Consider the following 20276-nt stretch of genomic DNA (forward strand, 5'->3'; position numbering starts at 1 on the left):
GTCAGATGAGTATAAATTTGACATTCTTGTTGGAAATCACGGACGCCATGATTTCCAGCAGCTGGAAACCTATATCAGGCAAGAATGGGACCAAATTCCAACTCCAGAAACTCATAACCATGATGCCCAGACATCTTCAAACTGTTTTGAAAAGAAGAGGACATGCTACACCATGGTAAACTTGCCCCCGTCCCAACTATTTTGAGACCTGTAGCAGGCATCAAATTTGAAATGAGCTCATTTTGTGCATAAAATTGTAAAATTTCCCAACATTTCCGGAATTCAGGTTGTACATTGATCTATAAGACACTGTCGCATGCGAGGGGGGAAAAAGTAATTACAGAAACCAATATTTTTGTTGAGTTCCTTTAAGCTTTTTAAAATCAGATCCCTTTTACCAATTACTAACTCTATTCCTAATTTTGGCTGTTGTTCTATTTTCTGCTACAGCCATATGCATGAAGTGTCTCATTTTATCACTAGGAGTCAGTAGAAGAAAGAAATACATATCCTCATCCCGACATTACACATCATAGTAGTTTAATGTTATCTAATGCAACGGTTCCTAAGAAAAGGATTTCTTAAACAGGTTATAAGTTTTAGTTTACATAATTAAAAAAAATTCATACATTTTTTGTTATTTTCATACATGGGTCATTCCTGGTATCCGGTAACATTTTGGCTTCATAATTTTTGGAAAACAAGTTACATGGTTTTCATGTTTTTAGCATTCTACCAAAATAGTGATATGTTTAACTATATGGAACACATACTGGTCAAGCTCAGTGACTTAATAAATAATAAAATAATAATTATGGGTATATTGTTCAGACACTCGCTGTGAATGTATTCCATCCTGTTAGGGACATATACATAGTTATCACAAAATTGTAATAATGTAAATGTTAAACAATAATGAGCAATAATAAGATAGTATATCTCCCTTATGCCATAATGGTATTTTTTATTCTTGAAACAAAAACAAAACAATTATTAATGAATAGAATATGTCTAGATTATTAAGAACAGGTACTTTTTTGTGCCCATTTTTGCCAATAGGATGTTAAATAATATAAAATTTTTTGTTTAAAAACATATATATGTTGGTAATGCTCCTCACCTCACAAAATAAGACAAAGGAATGCAAACATTTAATATTGCTTTCAAATTTTTATTTAAAATGACTTGTCTAGCAGGGTGGAATGGAGCATAACAGGGTGGAACACCAGTGTTAACAGGTTCTAACAGCAAATGAGCATGGTTTGCCATCTGTAATGTGTGGAACTGCACCTACATAATATTGTTTCAAAACAATACAAAAAATAGCTATGTGGGTATAACTACAATCAAACTCAACATTTATCAGACTTTAAAAATAAGTTTTAATTTAAGTGAACTTAAAACAATCTTCACATAAACCCATTATAAAAATGTCATATTTATGTGGCCATCCTACCCGTCTAACAGGTACACTCTTAAGAAAAATGGTTCTAAACAATACCAAATTGGGGTTCTTTGGCTTGAAACAATAGCAGAATCCTTTTTGGTGCTAAATAGAACCCTTTTTTATAAGTTTCCATAAAGAAGCGTGCTTTGAAAGTCCTATGTATGACCTGCTGTTGTAAATACCCTTTTTAATAACAGTTTATTTTCATTAATCAGTATCTTTATATTATTAATACAGTTTGAAATTTACAATTTAAATATTTATCTAATAAAAGATTTTAAGAAATAAATAATTTAGCTGTTAAGAGTATGTTGACAGTCTGTCTTGAGCTACAGAAAACCAGAAATCAGGCTTTGACAGTTACAGATTTGAAAAATAAAAGGCAGGAAAAAAGTATAATGCAAAGAACCATCTCAGCATTTGAACTACATGTAAAAAAAAAACTTTTAAAGGACCAACTTTTTTTGTAGGTAATATACAGAAATAAAGTTATCAAACACTTTACAGTCTTAACTGCATAAATTATAAATTAAATATAGACTAGTCCATATAGCTACAATTATTGCTATTACCTTTGTTCTTTGATTTGATACCTTTGTTGCTCTGATGCACATCTCATTTTCTCACAACTCTTTAAGTTAATTTAATATGTTATCTAACTCATTTTAGACTGAGGATTATGAGTATACCCAAAAAAACAGGATTAAATATTTTTATATTTCCCTGCTCGCTCTGGTTGGGTGGTATTTTTTTCCTCCAAGCTCGGCTTCTCTATCAGAGACCTGGTAGCTTAATGGTTCTGCACAGTATTTATATATATATATATTATATACACTACCGCTCAAAAGTTTTAGATTAGTAAGATTTTTAATGTTTTTAAAAAAAGTCTCTTCTGCTCACCAAGGCTTCATTTATTTGATCAAATATACAGAAAAAACTGTAATACTGTGAAACATTTTTACAATTTAAAATAACTTTTCTATTTTAATACATTTTAAAATGCAATTGATTTCTGTTGGCAAATCCTAATTTTCAGCATCATTACTCCAGTCTTCAGGATCTTTCAGAAATCATTCTAATATGCTGATTTGCTGCTCAAGAAAATTGTATTATTATTATTATTATGATTATTATTATCAATGTAGAAAACAGTTTTGTACAATTGTTTTTTTTTTCAGGATTATTTGATGAATATAAAGTTCAAAAGACCAGCATTTATCTGAAATAGAAAGCTTTTGTAACATTATCACTACCGTTCAAAAGTTTTGGGGTCAGTAAGAATTTCTTTCTTTCTTTCTGTCTTTGGAAAGAAATTAATACTTTTATTCAGCAAGGATGCATTAAAGTGATCAAAAGTGACAGTATAGACATTTATAATGTTGCAAAAGCTTTCTATTTCAGATAAATGCTTTTCTTTTGAACTTTCTATCCATCAAATAATCCTGAAAAACAATTGTACGCAATTGTTTTCAACATTGATATCAACAAATCAGCATATTTCTGTAGGATCATGTAACACTGAAGACTGTAGTAATGATGCTGAAGATTCAGGTTTGCCAACACAGAATTAAATAGCATTTTAAAATGTATTCAAATAGAAAAGTTATTTTAAACTGTAAAATTATTCCACAATATTACTGTTTATGCTGTATTTTTGTATTTTGTAACCTTCTATAGATGAACGTAACTTTTATAACTATGTCAGATATGTTTTTTTTTTATTTTTCTTTGATCGGACAAACATTGTCCATAATATAGCCTAACAGGGTGGAACTTTAAGAGTGTGACAAGCAGGAGAACATTTCAAAAACGTAAAAAAAAAAGGTAGGAGTGAGAGTTGACACTTACCTCCATTTGTACATTTGAATTCCAGGAAAAACAATATCACTTCCTGAAAATTATCTCAGTTGAATTGTAGTCTATTTTGGAAGGCGAGGGAGTACATACTAACGGGGAAGATGACTTTAGGGACATGGTTAAAAAAAAAAAAAAAAAAAATATATATATATATATTAGTTTCACATGATTTATATGTTTGATTAGAATATATGTAAATTTAGTCTAGTCCATAACATAATTAAAAAATATTTTGAGGTTTTTATTATTTCATGGTTTATATTTCTAGTGTAAGTTGATTACTTTGCACTGAGGACATGATAAAACTGAATGCCTGTATCAATAAAAAGGTGTGTAAAAAAAACTAAATAATATTTTTAATGTCTATTATCTCCGTTTAAGTGATAAAGTAGGCCTATTATGTATAATTTAAGCAAATCTTATAAATATGTGACTATTTTAGAGAAAATATGAGTAAGTAAATCATAGAGACAGAAAAGTCACTGTATAACAGGAATGACCCTTTATCTACATATTTATATAACAAATATTAGCCTATATGTTTAAATATTATCATAATACATGATTTAACATGGATATATATTTCAATGTTAATAAAACAGCTTGATCTTGTGCATTATTTAATTTTATTATATATATATATAATTAAATATGTATTTAAATATTTTTTTATTATTAGTGTTTTATTTGTATGTGCATATATTGCAGTGTTAATACAACAGCCTGATCTTGTGCATACTTTACTGTAATATTTAATGCTTATTTAATAATAATAATAATAATAATAATAATAAAACAGTTATTATTTATACTGACAGTTTACCTTTCCTGTTTAAGTACTCTATGCAAATAAGCAACATGCTGTGTGTTTTTATATGGTAAGAAACAAAATGCCAGTGATAAATGAAGGCTAGGGGGCAATGTTTCCTCTTAATAAAGCACGGTAAATGATGACATGTAGAGTACAGGTTGAACGGGGCGGGTTTTCAGATAAACTGGTTGGGTGTGTCTCGTTAACTTAAGTTCTTCCAGAGAAGTCACACCGTCTCGCATTCCTGTCTGTCCCTCCAGAGACTCCATATGGATTTCTATAACTTTAAGCTGCCTTTGCTCATTTTGGCCGCTCTTGGTAAGTTAAAAACAAATATTAAAGACAAAACTGTCACTTAGCACATGTAGTCTTTTACTTTTAAATTTCAAAAACTAAATTTTTGTATGTAAAAATCATTGAAAGCTTTTTAACAGTAGCCTACATCAGGACATAATGTGGTAATGTGTAGTTTAATTTGTATGCATTAGTTCACATTAAGTGTCCTGACTGAAAATCGTTCCTGTTATAGGATGCTGTTCCGAGGGCAGCCCGCTTCTCAATGACAAAACAAACGGCGTTATCGGTGAGTCCTTGTGTGGTTTATCCATGGTTCAGTGTGTTTTTGTTTTCTATTAACAAAAATATTTGTATTCTTGATTTTAAAAAATGTCTGGAAATCTTAAAAAAGAAGTGCTATCAGTAATTTGATTGTTTAGATGTTTGCCACAAAGTATTATTTATTTTAGAATATAATTTTATTTAATAGTTTGAATTATTATTAGCCTACTTAAAAAAATGTCTGCCAAATCAAATTAAGTGTGGCATAACTAAACTATTTTGTTGCCACGTGACAAGAACACCTGCTGTGTACTCATGTATTCAATGTGCAAGGAGAGTATTTGAGTATTATTTCAGTAGATGGTTGCACCACCATTTGTTCATTAAATCAAAATATTCATTTCAAGTTATTCATAAAATATTAGATGGGTTTCTAAGAACTTAACAGTGGTGTTTTAATCTAGATTTCTCCTTACCTCATTGAACCAGGTAAATATGTGACCTTCAAGACAACAATCACCTCAACACAGGATTTTCTAACCGTAGCATGGAATTTCAACAAAGGATCAGTAATTGCACCGATAATTACAAGTGTCCCATCAACAAACACAGATAACATTGAAGAGAAATATGCCAGCAGAATCATCTACAATAAGACGACGTGTGAGCTTCAGCTTGGGCCGCTGGTGAAGGAGGATGAAGGGGAATATATTCTCAATATAGTCACTACTAACGGAAAACAACTGTCTGGACAAATTGATCTAGAGGTTCTTGGTAAGTGTTGACTATCCAGTGCAATCCAGGTTTATTGTATAGTTACTAGACACCTGGTTGGTGAAGCCTAGTGTTTGAAGGTCTGAAGATGAATGAATGGTTGAAGGTTCAAGGCCTGCACAAATTTGTTAAAAGCATTAGTTGAATACAAAAAGTAAACTTTATAGCAGTTCTTTGAGACAGTGTCGCACTGAATCACAAAAACAGTTAATTTCACAGTTGAACAGTGGGTTAATTTCAGGTAATATGCCATTTGCATTTGGTTTTAGAGAATGATGAATGATGAATGATATGATTGAATCTACCCAAATGGATAATAGTTATGACTCATTTTGTGATTTGCTTTAAACGTATTGCAATATGATTCATCCATTGACTGGAAATCAAGCGTTTACAGAGATTTTAGATCTGTCTAGGAGACTTTCTTGATGTAATATGTATGTTGTCAACTCTCAGGGTTGGTTATCTAGAGGATGTTGGTTGTATCGCCCAAAAAGCAAGTCATGACCTGTCACTATTATGGCCTTGAGCAAGGCACTTAACCTTAGGTTTCTCTTGGGTTTCATTCCCTGGGAAAGTCTAAGCAAGAGCAAAGATGTTTCTGAATGAACCCAATCCATGGTTCTCTTCTCTTTTCTCCAGAACCCATAACTGACGTCAAGATTTCGTCCAATCTACCTGAAGCTGTAGAGGTCAACGACACCGTGGTTCTTTCCTGCTCTGCCAAAGGCTCCTTTACTTACAAGTGGCTGAACGGTTCAGTCCCTTTGGTGGTGGATGGCACACATATGAAAGTAAACACAGATGGCAATGAGCTAACTATCGCTGAAGTTCGCCGTACAGATCTGCGAGGACCCATCTTCTGTATTGCAGAAAACGCACTTGAGTCAGGGAGGAGCGCTCCCTTCAATCTCACTGTGAGCTGTAGGTACCTGATCACACCCACACAGTCTAAGACAAACACTCAAATGTCTTAAAGGAACAGTTCAGCCAAAGAGTAGTCATTGATTACTCACCCTTATGTTGTTCCAAGCTCATATGATGTAACCTTTTACATTTAGGCAATACTTTCCATGGAGTGACAGTTCATAGTGAACAGGTCTTTCAAGCTGGAAAAAGGTCTAAAGAAAAAAGCACCACTGAATTGTCTTTCATAATAACCCTGACTTTACAACAAAGACTATGTGATTCACATAAATTTACACAATCTGTGCATACAAGTACTTGCAGTAAAGTTGCAGTAAATTTACCACAGCAGCACTGGTGCTAGTGGAGATAAATTGAGATTGTCTTTGATTTTTACTGTCTGCACTCTTTGTCTCTGCAGATGGTGTGCACTAGAGAGCACACATGTCAGCAGAGATCAGAAGAGACTTTCTAGATCAGACAGGTTCTGCTGCAGGTGCAGGAAAAAATGCAGGCTGAGCTTAGATAAAATAGGGTTGTGAATGAGCCTGTGAACAGCAGGAAGAGGATGAAAGTTTTAAAATGGCGTTTGTTTGTGCATGCGTGCATTTACAGGTCAGCTCTCAAGTGCATGGTTTGGTCATAAAGTAAATGCACTGCAGCAGAATCTATTGAGTCTTAGACTATCACTGCTTTCTAAAAACATTTTTCTTTGGCCTAAATTTGAACTATAACCAAATTCTGATCCTCAAAATACATCCTCTTCATTTAAAGATGAGATTAACAGTATCTTAATAAAATGGAAGATGTGAAATGACGTAACATGGCACAACTTTTGATGTTTCTCTTCTAGTAAAAACCTAAATTCTTAAATTTCTTGTTGAGCTTTTGATGTCAAAAACTAGAATTGTATTTCTTAAAAAATGGATTTGGATTAATCTTAAATTGATCAAAAATCCATAAAACATAGCTGCCTTTTATGAACCTTCACTTGTGCCTCCTTTTCATCACGTTTTGTTCTTTTTTCCTTCTACCTAGATGGCCCAGAGAAAGTCGTCATGACACAGACTCCAACAGATTCATTCCTTAAGAAAGGCTCTAACTTAACCTTCACATGCTCAGCCCAGTCTGACCCTCCCGCTCAGCTCCAGTGGATGTTTAATGGGGAGGCGATGCCTCAGAAGACCACGGCCAACATCACCCTCACCAATGTAGAGGAAACAAACAGTGGAAACTATAGCTGCGTGGCCTCCAATGCAAAGACCAACCGCTACGTTTCCTCGCAGGTCGCTGTGGTGTCTGTTCTGGGTAAGTCAGAAGCGTAAAGCCATGTACAGATGCTTTGAATACAAACAGAAGTTTCCTCAACTGTGCATTGTTTCTCTAGTACTACATTTACAGCACTCTGAGTAAATGCTATATACAGCCCACTATTAGACTATAGGTTCCAATAAGAACCAGTAGTTCCAATAATCACCAATACAAATGTTATTTTTTTTTTGTTTTATTCTCAAATCAAATTGGTAATGATAAATGTTTTTAGGAAATCACTGATCATGCAAGCTATGATGTTCTTGCATATTTTGTATTTGAATAAATGTTGCAAAATAGCAAGCTAGAATTTGGATATGCTTATTTCAGAAAAGCATATTGAGAGGCCCTTTTTCTATATATAGTTGAATTAACATGTTTTAAACCATATTTACTTAAAATATAACTATTTATTCTGTAAAGAACAATCTAGTAAAAAATAGATTATTAAGAGAGAGGACTTTTTGTTTAAAACCTCTGAATGGTGCTGCATAGAACCACCATTGATTTTAGAAGTGTAAGTAAAGACATCCGTTGAAATCTTTTGATTAGCAGTGGAGCAGTACGGAGATAGACACGCTTTACCATGGTGACTTCACTGCCAAGAAGTGAGATAAGGGTTAAAAAAAAAGTACTCTGGAAGAGGAACAAGTACATTTGCCTTAAAAGGGCAATGGAAACGAAACTGAAATGAGACTTGAGATCTGTTAAATGTTGAATGTTACCTAGAAATGGTTATTCTAAGTCATTATTTACTCATGTTATCCCAGTCCCGCACAACTTTCTTCCCTGGAACACAAAAGGTGAATTGCTGCTGGTTGCACTTCTCCAGTGCAATTACAACAAACTGAGGCTTTCAAACTTCAAAAAGGACACAAAGACTGCCAAAAAATAAGACTCATGCACTACATTCCAAATCTTCCGAAATCCTACCATAAGGATTATTGAGACAAAAAAATCTTGTCATTTCCCTCAGCTAGTGTGTTTAATGAACGTTTTCAATTTATTAATAGATCTGGTTCACAAAACTAGTTTAAATGATGACTTAAATTTAGTTTCTCACAAAGCAATTGTATGGCTTCAGAAGATTTAGAATATAGTGCATAAGTCATATGAACTGCTTTTATTATATTTCGAAGATGCATTTTCATGATTTGAAAAGCTTGAAAGCTTCAGGCCCCCATTCATTGTAATTGCATGGAAAAAAATAAATAAAAATCAGCTGGTCCCTCTTCAGAATTTGGCCTTGCCACTGAAAAAAAAGATAAAAGGTTGGAATGACATTATGATAGAATTGTCATTTTGCGGGTGAACAATATATTATTTTATACATCACCAAGCAACAGCTGTTTTTCTATATCTTATTCAGAATGGCTTCCTGGTTTACAAGTGCTTTTAAAGGATGAACCTGTTCGTCTGCTTTGCTCTGAGGTCTGCCTCGGCTCATGTTAGTGGGTTGAAGTTTCAAGAAATCTGCTTTCTTTGATTGGGGGCAGATTGATTGTACATGGCTTCTGAACCTGTGGTCTCAGGCTCTGTGGCTGTTATAAAGAACAGTGCCTTCCCCTAAGGTGTTTCCACATGTGTGAGAAACTCACACACTAAAGAAAGCAGAATACAAACTGTCTGACGTCACCTATAGTTTGGGCAGGTACTGCTCGGCTAAGGTTTCACTCACAGAATACCAGAGTGATCTGTCAGTGCAGGGTTGATCTTAAAGTTGTAACCGTAATGCGTTTTTGTGTCATTGATTTTGTATAAAATTTTAATGCAAACTGTTCATGCAAAACAGATGTAACGACATCTAATATCTTTTGGGTTACAAATGCATTTCTGGTGAATGAAGCTGTTGAGATATCTCACACGGCCAGATTTTAGGTTGACCATAGATCTTGTTTTTTGCGCACACGTCCTGGCAGGGATTTCTAAATTTCCAAAATGTCTGTCCTTTTTATCTTTTTTTTTATTATTGACATGCTCTTTACAGTGCTCATACATTATATGTATGCATATTTGCATTGATTTGAATATTCTTTGTAGCTCCCGTCTGCTCGCAGGCCACGATTGGTCGATTTTGTTGAATGCCTGCACGTTATTGGTCAAACTGCTTTACAGTCAATTACTTCAGCAGATTTGAAAGCAATGGTAAAGCAAAGGTGATTTAGAGGTAATTGTCTTTGCGTCTTTTTTTTAAGAAAGATTCACCCACTTAGAAAGCCACCATCTAATTGAAATTTAAAATGACCAATCATAGTGGTGTGGTCCCAGTTATGTGCCGTTTATGTAGTACTATTCAAAAGTTCAAGTTGTGTATATTTTTTCTCTTTTGAAAGAAATTGGTACTTTTATTCAGCATGGATTCATTAAATTGATCAAAAGTGACCGTAAAAGATTTCTATTTCAAACAAATGCTGTTCTTTTGATTTTTATATTCATCAAAGGTACCTAAAACACAGTTTTCCACAAAAATATTAAGCAGAACATCTGTTTTTATAAAAAAATAAGAAATGTTACTTGAGCAGGAGACCAGCATTTCGAATAATTTCTCCAGTGACACTGGAGACTGGCGTAATGATGCTGTAAATTCATATTAAAAAAGCACACCGTTATTTTAATTTCTCAGTATTATTGTTTTACTGTATTTTTAGTCAAATAAATGCAGCCTTGGTGAACATTTTTTTGAATTTTGAATATGAGGGTCCATTTTCTGAATGCATCATATATTACTTGTCTTCTCTTCTGCTGTGTTCTGCTAGAGGCCTTATCTGGAACAAATATCTCTAGCTCCTCATCACTTCTCATCGCTGGCAACAGCACGGTCAACATCACCTGCTCAGCAGCTGCTGGAAAAACCGAAAGCGTGGAATGGCTGAAGGAAAGCAAACCTGTGACTTCTGGTGACCGTATAATTCTCTCAGCTGACAAGAAAACTCTGACCATCGTTAAAGTTGTTAAAGAGGATGCTGGCAACTACAAGTGCCAACTGAAGAACAAAGTCAACAAAGACGAAAGCACCTATGTGATGGTGATCAACTGTAAGTATCCAAAAGATCCAAGCTGTTCTGCACAATGACTGAGATTTTGGCACTTTGGGTAGTATTTCACTTTGGAGGATAGAGACGTGTCATGTCTGCTTAGGACATGGTGATTCGTGTATCACTTATCTTTTGTTGTCTTGTCTAAACATTAGCCTATCTTGTTCATAAATGGTGGTGGTTTCCTTTCTGCTTGTTTTGTTACTGACGTTTTGTTTGTATTACTCTGTAAATGTGACCTTCCTAACTGAGCCAATCTTTCTGATGTCCCTCAGATGGTCCAGAAAGTGTGAACGTTAAAGGGAAGAATGCAGTGAAGTTTGAAGAACCTGCAGTATTAAATTGCTCTGCAGACTCTGTTCCTCCCAGTACATTCTCATGGAAGCTCAATGGTACAGTAATGAATGTCAGCCAGGCAGACATTATTATTGCCAAGGCCAGAGTCACGGATAGTGGCACGTACACCTGCGAGGCATTCAACCCCATCACAGGAATGACGAAAACAACGACACACAAACTCGCAGTCACAGGTAAACCTGGCAGTTCAAGAATTCACTCCCATTCTCAGCTCACAAAACAGAAAATCCACATCTTGGCATTTTAAGTTTATCGGTAAAGGTATTATCGGTATACAATTCTTGTAATTCAAATACTGATATATTGGCAAGACTTATTAATTAAATCTTAAGTTAGTATTTATGTTTCACATTAATGTACATCATATTATATTATAGTAGTTTAATTCTATGAGATTATAAATTGTTAATATAGTATTATTATATATTGCTTTTATTATTTTAATATTATATAAGTAGTATTTATCAAGTGTTTAGTGATTATGACATTATTCGCATAGGCCACTAAGAGTGCCTACTGATTAATATAAATTTTGAGTGGAAATTCATATCTAGATTTAGACCGATATATGTCAGCCAATTCAATTTGAGAATAATGGCTTGTAATGTGCCAGATTAACCGAATTATTTGCAAAAATCTGATTATTTTAATGACAAAATTAACTGTTTTATTTAGAGTGAATATTAAGTAAAATGTTTATTTAATGTCAATAATAATAATTATTATTAATAATAATTTTGTTAATGATATTAGAAATAATAATTTATATAAATGTAAATTATTTTGAAATACTTTGTAGTTCATAAGGTTTTATCATGATATTTCTTTATTGATTTGTTTAATTTTTTTTAATTTGGTGAAAATAATAATAACAATAAACTGCAATTCGTTTCCCCAATTTGTTTGGCCTGTTTTCTTAATGAAATAATGCACACACAATTTCATAGGATGGTAAAAAAAAATTATGGCCAGCAAATTTTCTCAAGTCACCGGCCATTGGCAGGTGAAGTAGAATGATAGTTTTAGGCCCTGTTTATGTTTAGATACAGTATGTGAATTTAATTTGTTGTGTGTGTGTGTGTGTGTTTGGTCTATAATCTAAACACCTCCTGTTTTGCAGAGGTCGGTGCGGTTGATGAGGGCCTGTCTGGTGGAGCAATTGCTGGGATTGTAATTGGCGTGCTTGTGGCCGTGATCATCATTGCTTGTATTATAAAGTGCAAGAAAAAGTCAAATACAGAGTGAGTCTAAAATTCATTCTTCTACCCTCCCGTCACATTCATGAATCTAGTGCATATAAATGTAGGTTTGATTTGAAGCGATTGTGTATGATAATCACCATTAAGCCTCAAAAGCTGTCAGTTGTCTCTTTCTCTTCACATTCACAGCTTGTACTGTAGATCTTTACTCTCCATGTCGCCGCTGTCCCATTCTTCTCATGTTTTGCATCCTCAGATGTTTAACCTAACAATTAGGCAATGACATTATGCAAATAACTTCACCACTTAACATTTTGACCTCACCGGATACGGGGGTGGTTTCGGTGACATGATACATGACAGTGTCAATCAGTAAACCTTCAGCCCACGTGTTGTAAGATATAATGCATTCTGCCACTTCCTGATTCCATTCTAGTCACATTGATTTGCCAAAGGGGCAGTTTAAAATGGAATGAAGTGATTATTGTTCTTTCGTAACTCGAGTCTTTTATAGTGGTGTTAGTGCGATGAAACAGCGGTAATAATGTGGCAATATTATTCAGTTTTGCCTTTGGTATGTAACTATGTAATTTTGTTAAGCACTAGTATTTGATAACATTCACACTTATTCATCAGTATCATTCAAAAGTTTGGGGTGGGTTAGATTTTTCTCTTATATTCATCAAAGCTGCATTTATTTAAGAAAAATACAGTAAAAACAGTAATATTGTGAAATATTATTTCAATTTAAAATAACTGTTTCTATTTGAATATATTTTAAAATGTAATTTATTCCTATGATGCAAAACTGAATTTTCAGCATCATTACTCGTCTTCAGTGTCATATGATCCTTCAGAAATCAGTCTAATATGCTGATTTACTGCACGAAAACTGTAGTATGGGCTGTTAATGGAATAGTTAACATGAAACTGAAAAATCTGTCATTATTTACTCAGTCACGTGTCGTTCCAAAACCTGTTTCAAACCCAAACAGGAAAAAACACAAAGTAGTTGACTTGTATGACTCACGTATTCCATATCTGAAAGTTCCGATATCTTTTGTGTTCCGCAACAGCGTATTCGGAATGTTTGGAATAACATTGAGCTAAATAATGACATTGAATTGTCATTTTTGAATTTACTTTTGCTCTATGGACGTTTTATTGCCTTTGTGCTCTAAAATCAATGGTTGTCTCTTCTCTTCTCTACTCTCTTCCCTTCTTCAAATGTTCTACCGCCAAATACTCCCAAGTGGTGAGGTCTGTTTTCCAAGCCTTCCACACCCAACCCTTCTACGCTCGAGTTTGAAACCAGACAGCAGCTTACATTTCTATCTTGTGCTGAGATGATAAAGAATCTAGAGGACAATGTTTTTTAAATTTAGTCTATAAAAATTTGACATTGATTTTATCAGAGAGATGATAGTACATGGAAAAATCTGTTTTGTTTAGACAAACGTCTAATCACTACAAGAGCTTCATATCATACTGATAATTTCATAGAAGGCTTGTGTTCCTATCTAAATGTGATAGCATATGTAGAAAATGGAAAGACAGGAAATACTGGAAATGCAAAACTAAGCTTTGAGGGATATCATATGCAAATGCAACTGATTAGTATAACAGAGAGATGTTTATTTGATAAGAAACTAGCACGACTCACAGAAATGCAAAACCAACCGGGTGTAGGTAGAACATTGCATTTCTTTTTTCAATTTTCAGATGTGTTTCAATTTCTGAAAGCAAAGTTTGTGTAAAGATCTAAAAGAGTTGTACTAAGAAAATGTATCAGATCTTTAACTGGAAGTTGCAATTCGAGTTTTTCATCTGTGACAAATGCATCCTGGGAGGGAGTGAAGGCCAACTCCCCTTCATTTGTTTTCTGATGTCTGTCATAGATAACGTACAACCGTAGTGCATTTTCTCTTAGACCACCTATGGATTGCATGTTTTTGTCAACAGATATATATGTATATATTTAAATATAAGTACATTAATAAGTATATAAACATAAATAAGACATTTGTGAAGAACATCCTTTTTTTTTTTCTCATCATTAATTTGAGACTGCCTAACTGTCAGTCTCTTTGATTGACTTTTCTATTCAGGTGAATAAAAATGATGATGAAATTACATAATTACCTACATTTACCTGCTATATAATTATATTTTAATCCAAATCTCTCGTGTATCTCAACGAAGGAATCCGAAGGAGAATTCAATTGAGATCATTGAGGAATATCGTTGGAATGTCAGTCATGTCCACACACGTCTTACCCTTTTGAGCATTTCTGCAGCAGTTTGAGCCTTGCACAACTATCTGTCTTGCTGCTTGCTTATTTCGCTCTGTTATCATGTCAATGAAGTCTCACTGATGCTGAGAGGGCTTGACCTATTTGTCATAGCATGAGTTGTTCAGATATTGTTTTTTTTGTCACTGGAACAGAAATGTATTTTGCAAGAATATATGGTTCACTCTGTAATTACATTAACAGAAGAAGAACATGATATGTGTAATTTGTTTGTAACTAACAGGTTTTTGATGCTTGTGCAACATCATAACATCATCATCTGTTTTCCAAAACATTGTGAACCGCCTACCTAGACAGCACTACCTAGGCATCATGTGTGCACCACCCCAAACTTATGCTTTCTAAGTTACCTTATTTAATTTGAAGTCATACTTTGCAGAGAATGCAATGCCAGAATGAACTGAAAGAGTTCATTGAAAACATAAATGCAAAATGGGCAGAAAAATATACATTCCTGTTCAAAAGTGTTTGGTCAGTAAAAGCAAAGATGGTTTCAATTTATCAAAAGAGACAGTAAAGACATTTCTAATTTTACAAAAGATTTCCATTTACAGTAAATGTTATTCTTTTAAACTTTACATTCATAGAACAGAAATAATTCTCAGTTTCTACCATAATAGCTGCTGAAAATTCAGCTTTTCCATCACAAGAATATTGCATTTTAAAATATATTAAAATAGAAAATGGTTATTTTAAATTGTGGTAATATTTCACAATATTACTGTTTTTACTGTATTTTTTGATCAATTTTGTTGAGCATAAAATACTTTTGTTCAAAGAACATAAGAAAATCTTACCAACCCCAAACCTTTGAATGGTAGTGCAGTTATATTTAATTGAATACTGAACTGAATCAAATTAAAAATAGGCTTTTACCCAAAGTTAGTGTGTGATACAGTATGTACCTTTATGCTGTAAGAGTAAGTGGAGTTTTCAGTCACTTGTGAGGTTTTATTTTAGTTATGCAGAGTCATTGTGTCTGTGTTTACCTATAGTGACTACACCCCGTTCTTTCATAACCTAGTGGTTTATTTCATTCATTTATTCCTCCATGTATGCAAAAATGTAATGACATGACATAATTACTTCCTTTTTTTTTTTTTAGCATTACATCTCCATATTAAAGCGAGATGTGTGACGTTGAAGTGACCCGGTAAGTGCATAGCATCTTTTGTTTCGCTACAGCAGACTAACATTATTTATTTAGCTTTATTTGTTGTTGTTGTTTTCCATGCTAGCTCTATGCAATGCCTTGAGGCTGTTGACTTTCCTGCATGATACTTCCGGGCTTTCAAAAGGCTTCCTTATTGCATGTCAGTATTGGTTTTGGCAGCACGTGTTGATTAAGTGCCTGACTTGCATACAGAATTACCCAATTTTGCCATAAGTCAAACATATTAAGGTTCTGCAATATATAAATATATTGTGGAAACTTAAATTCCTGTACAGCTGCTTTGCAACGAGTTGTATCGTAAAAAGCGCTATACAAATAAACTTGAATTGACTTCGCTCTGTACACTTTCACAAAGATATGCTTAAAAGAAAGGAGGGATATGCTTCGATCTGAAGGACTAACAAAGGAGTGGCTCTGCTGTCGCAAGAAAACTAGTTTTCATGTCTATTCACTGGGTGTGGGAAGCTCTCTGCAATAGAAGCCTGTTTTAATCTTGCCGTTGTGTTATTTTAATGGCAAATGGGGAATATCTGTGCCGTTGATGTGCTGGAAGTATTGTCAGTCTGCTTTTGCTTGCACTCACAAATCCATTACGTGGGTAACCAGATATGTACATCTCTTCCTCAGAGCATATCTTCAAGACCAACCCCTCAGCCATTTATCAGTCTTTATCTGCAAAAGCCTTCTCTCAAGGCAACTGGAAAAACTGCCAATTGACTTAAACCTGACGGTTTGGCCCTTTCAGGAGCTCAACGTGTTTATAGATGTCCATTGTTTTTCTGTTATAGCCTGAGCAAACGTACCCCAATCTTATGGACACAATAGAGGTTGACGCGAGACTCTTCCTTCCCTTGGCTGAAGTGGACAGCTTCCTTTGTTCTTCCTCCTCCATTTAAGACTTGTTCAACATGCTCGGTAGTCCCAAGGCAATGAAGATATGCGGGGCCAACTTGACTTGAAGCCGAAGGCTCTGTTGAGCTGTCGATGGAAGGTCATTCGTGGCAAAGCGTGCCTTGGAGATCAGATGCAGGCTTTAAGCTTCTTACACCTTTGTCATGTTTTGCTACACTTTTTTGTTTTGTTTAACCCCTCATCTATTCCCGTGTCTTTTAGTGAGCCGTACACATTGTATTTTAAGAGTAAGGCAAGATCCAACATGCTTGAACTCCGAAGCGGGAAAAAAATGCATTTTTGCGGACAACGACATACCACAGTTTTGCAGCGAAATTGCTACTCTGTCCTTGGGCGTCCCCACAATGATTCGTCCTGCTGTAATCAGGATTCCAATGGATTTCTAAAACAGGTTTTCAAAATCACCTTGAGTTGACAAACATATCTGAAGTTTAAAACTGAAAAGTGTTTGTATTAATACGTTTAAGTTAATTATTGTGTTCCAGTATGTGAGAGAATTTTTTATTTTTTTCTAATCAACAGATGTCTGATACTGATTCTTTCTTTCATTGTTTAGTTTTTCTCTTGGACCAAAACAGTGATCTTGTAGTGATCTGTTTGATGTTGCTCAGATCTCTCTAGATAGAGATGCATCTGTGTAGGATCTCAGCTTGTCTTTGTTTGTTTGTACAGGGGCGGAGCAACCATCATTCCTGATATTTCCCATTTATTTTAAGAGATTTCTAAGTTGATCCCCTCATTTTTTTGGAAATAATCTTTATTTAAAGAGTTATGGCTGAAAAAAAAGCAAAAAGCCTCTGCTCCAATATGGAAAATATATATTACAAATATGTGTATTTTAAATTGTATTTCAAAATAGACAAAAATGGCCAAGTTAAATAAATTGCTGATAAATTTGCATAAATATATTTTAATAGGTTTTAGTTAATTTTAGCTCTTTATATATTTCTGAGATTTTTTTTTTTATTGTATATTGCCTAAATATATTTTCCACTATATATTATATATTGTCCAAAATATATAAAAACATGCATTCACCAAAAAATTAAGAGTATTATTTTTAAGTATATATTGTAATATATTTTGGCATTTGAAGGTTTAAACGGAATGTTTTAAATTTCATAAATATATTTCATTATTTCACATTATATAATATAATAATGCTAATATGTGTAATATAATCTTAACATATATTTAAAATATATATTGGCCATGGAATTTTTTTTATTTTATTTTTTGCCTTATTGGCTAAGTGAACAAACATCCAAATAGAAATATCCAGCATCCACTTCAGCAAGGACTGTGAGGCGAACAATACAATATTCATGGGCAAATCTGATTTATAACACGTCCTTGCCCACGCTTTCTTCTAACCCTAGATGTACGCAAGCACCATTCAGAACCATCTTAATATATATGTATGTGCAAATCGACAGCAAAAATACACTAACACATTCACTAAATATATTTGTACTCCCTTTTTGCATTAAAACACACAAATATCATAAAATGCTGAGATTTATAACTTCCTGCAAACCTGTAGACAGTTCCATCTCCGGCAGCCTGCGTGTGTTTTTAGTGGTCTGGGCTGTTCGTGTGGAGAGACCAGTAATCATATGAGTCTGACCACAGATACACTGAATTAACGGTTAGTTTGTACTGTACCACACTGTGGAGACAGACACCATTTGACAGTGTCTTATCCTTGTGTACTTTGCCATAGCTAATATCAGGTGTTTTGAATGTGAAATATGTTTTTGTACCGGATAGAATTTAAAATGCAATTGGATATCAAATTTGAAATGGAAATTGAATTTTTTTTTAAGTAACTGTTTTTGTGCGCAAATGCTGTACAGTGCATTAGTTATTTGAATAGTCACCAAACAACATCTATCATTTGTGAAATGTTCTCAGGTTGTTTACAGGGTGTTTATATTCTCTTAAAGTGCAGTGCAGTCATGTTTTATATATAATTTATTTTCAAGTGTTTTGCTTTTATGTAACTGTTATATTATGTGTTTAAAAAGAATGTTTGATCTGCCCCACTTTTTTGTCATTCATTAACAAGAAAATAATAATTGTAAGACTTGACTTTTTTGATTTTTTTTTTTTTTTTTTTTTTTACGGAAGCTCGCTTCCGCCATGGAATATAAAGTAAAGGAAAGGGAAAGGGAAGTGGTGTGTGGCCAAATATGGTGACCCATACTGGGAATTTGTGCTCTGCATTTAACCCATCCAAGTGTACACACAGTAGTGAACATACACCCGGAGCAGTGGGCAGCCAATGTTGCGGCTCCTGGGGAGCAGTTGGGGTTTCAGTGCCTTACTCAAGGGTCTCACCTCAGTGGTGGTATTGAGGGTGGAGAGAGTGTTGATTATTCACTCCCCCCACCTGCAATCCCTGCCGGACCTGAGACTCGAACCCACGACCTTCAGGTTACAAATCCAACTCTCTATCCATTAGGCCACGACTGCCCCCGTAAGATTTTGTAAGATTGTAAGATTTTATCTTGCAATTCTGACATTTTTCTCTGAATTTGAGTTTATCTCGCAATATAGTGTTGTTGTTGTTTTTTTGGCATGGAATAAAAAGTAAGCAAGGTAATTGCGACTTTATTTCACACTAAAACGTCTTGCAATTTTCACTATTTTTCTCAGAATTGCAAGTTTATATTTGCGTTGTTTTGCACTTATATCATGCAGCGTTTACATCTTGCAATTCTAATTTTTTTTTTCTCCGAATTCTTTAAATCTCACAATTCTGTGTTTACATCTAGCAATTCTTCACAATTCTGCGTTCGTGTCTAGCAATTTTTGCAACCATATTTTGCAATTCTGCATTTAGTCAAAAGTCAAAAAAATCTGAATTATGAGAAAGTCACAATTACCTTTTTTTTTTATCTGTTAACGGAAACAAGTTATACATCCATTTTAGTAAGATTTCTTAGAAGTCTTCAGGAATAAATTTATGAATATGACACGTTTTTGTCTCATTTATTTGTGCTCTTTAAAAAAAAGGTAAAGAGAGAGATCACATCTTTATAAAAATGTACAAATAGAGCATATGATTGGACAAAAATCTGTGTAGTGCAGGATGAATCATCAATATTTTTGGTCCATTTTAATGAAAGAGAAAGACAGTAAATGTTAAAATGCGTACAGTCTATTTGTTTAACTGATTTTATTTTCATGGGCTTTACAGTGTTTACCATCATAATGTTGTATGCAGTTCTTTTTTTCTATTGAAGACAGTTCTTTATGGACGTTAATATCACTATTCTTGGGCTGGTGTGAAGGAGCTGTGTTGAATTGCACAGGTCTCCTTTCATATGTGACCAGTTGAGCGGGTTCATTGGTCTTAAGTCAACACAAAGATCCTTAAAGCTGAGGTGTTTAATACCTTCACCGAGACTCGACTTGAATGTGTGCACCCATTCAATAAATGTAAATGTCAAAAAAGAAAAATGTGTGTTTAGTCAGTGCCACGACAGCCCGTTGTGAATTGCGAGAGCCACGCCTGCCGTTCTGTTGAGGCTTTTGGTGTTTCCCCAACACTCCTTGACTGATGCACTGAATGTGTGCTGTAACCCAAAGTATGAATGACTGCTTTCCCACTGGCCATA

The 20276-nt window shown here is 34.2% G+C and overlaps 1 protein-coding gene across 1 annotated transcript; it reads left to right on the plus strand.

The window, feature by feature from the left end:
- Positions 1 to 4341: 4341 nt before the first annotated feature.
- Positions 4342 to 17692, plus strand: LOC306846904 (cell adhesion molecule CEACAM5-like). Its single transcript, XM_079380595.1, has 10 exons — positions 4342 to 4433; positions 4645 to 4698; positions 5163 to 5447; positions 6090 to 6371; positions 7392 to 7661; positions 10421 to 10699; positions 10975 to 11229; positions 12177 to 12297; positions 15673 to 15720; positions 16369 to 17692. The coding sequence occupies exons 1-9, from the start codon at positions 4385 to 4387 to the stop codon at positions 15689 to 15691; spliced, it is 1614 nt and encodes a 537-aa protein (XP_079236721.1). The 5' UTR covers positions 4342 to 4384; the 3' UTR covers positions 15692 to 15720; positions 16369 to 17692.
- Positions 17693 to 20276: the final 2584 nt, after the last annotated feature.

Source organism: Barbus barbus, assembly GCF_936440315.1.
Source record: "Barbus barbus genome assembly, chromosome: 27".
NCBI lineage: Eukaryota > Metazoa > Chordata > Actinopteri > Cypriniformes > Cyprinidae > Barbus > Barbus barbus.

Coding starts and splice junctions, on each gene's coding strand:
- LOC306846904 (XM_079380595.1), top strand. CDS start 4,385: ATGGATTTCTATAACTTTAAGCTGCCTTTGCTCATTTTGGCCGCTCTT. Junction 5,448..6,089: donor AATTGATCTAGAGGTTCTTG/GTAAGTGTTGAC, acceptor TCTTTTCTCCAG/AACCCATAACTGACGTCAAG. Junction 6,372..7,391: donor CTTCAATCTCACTGTGAGCT/GTAGGTACCTGA, acceptor CCTTCTACCTAG/ATGGCCCAGAGAAAGTCGTC.